This window comes from Etheostoma spectabile, chromosome 2 (assembly GCF_008692095.1).
Source record: "Etheostoma spectabile isolate EspeVRDwgs_2016 chromosome 2, UIUC_Espe_1.0, whole genome shotgun sequence".
NCBI classification, from domain to species: Eukaryota; Metazoa; Chordata; class Actinopteri; order Perciformes; family Percidae; genus Etheostoma; species Etheostoma spectabile.
The window spans coordinates 5,252,793-5,253,523 of record NC_045734.1 but is presented as its reverse complement, the minus strand read 5'-3'; the positions used below and the strand labels follow the sequence as shown (position 1 = coordinate 5,253,523).

The following is a 731-nucleotide window of genomic DNA, read 5'->3' as shown; positions in this document are numbered from 1 at the left end:
AAAAACAGACAAAAAAATAAACAGCAAATAATTACTTGCCCAACAAGAACTATGACGTATGTGATGAATCTAAAAGCCAATAAGATTTGTTGTGTTTCAGTCTACATTTAGCATATGTTCCTTCCTCCATTGTGCTGGACGACAGCTTCTGTTTCTCTCTCGTTAGGGAGTCCCCAGAGTCGGAAGCTGGAAGAACAGAACAGGTACAGGTTATCTCCACACCCAAACGGAATCTGCAGATTTACATGTTTTTTTCTCACAGTTCTTAACAGTGATCCAGAATCAAAATCGGACTCTTTTTCTGCTTGGGGTGGAAATGTGTTAACATTCTTCAGTTTTATATTATTATTTTTTCATTTGATTAAAATATGTTGAAAATTCTGCATCACAAATTCCAAGTGGCCTTGGTTATCCCTGATCAAACATAGAAAAAGTGCTTAACAAGAATACTATCTCTGGTGATTAAAAATGGCAGTAACAATAAAAGTATATAGGCCAGAGATCTTCAAAAGGGGGTCCGTGACCCCTAGGGGGTCCTCGGAGTTAGTGCAGGGTAGTCTATATCCACAACTTTCTACTTCCGGGATTGCTACATTGCCGCAGGAAATTCCGTCGCATTTCACTTTTTACGGGCGGATGTCCGGTTGTCCGCTGTCTTTGTTTTGAATTTTAATCTCCAGTGGATTTCTGAGGACTATGGTTACCTGGTCCTCAGATCTCTGCAGGGTAAA

General features: G+C 39.9%; 1 protein-coding gene across 6 annotated transcripts in view; it reads right to left on the bottom strand.

Moving 5' to 3' along the window:
• LOC116696166 (collagen alpha-1(XVII) chain) overlaps window positions 1-731 on the bottom strand; it is a 39,188-nt gene that overhangs the window by 26,425 nt on the left and 12,032 nt on the right. For all 6 annotated transcript variants that reach the window (XM_032526951.1, XM_032526987.1, XM_032526995.1 and 3 more), the window contains exon 14: window positions 106-186. In XM_032526951.1, coding sequence (XP_032382842.1) covers window positions 106-186 — 81 coding nt within the window. The remainder of the gene's footprint in view (window positions 1-105; window positions 187-731) is intronic.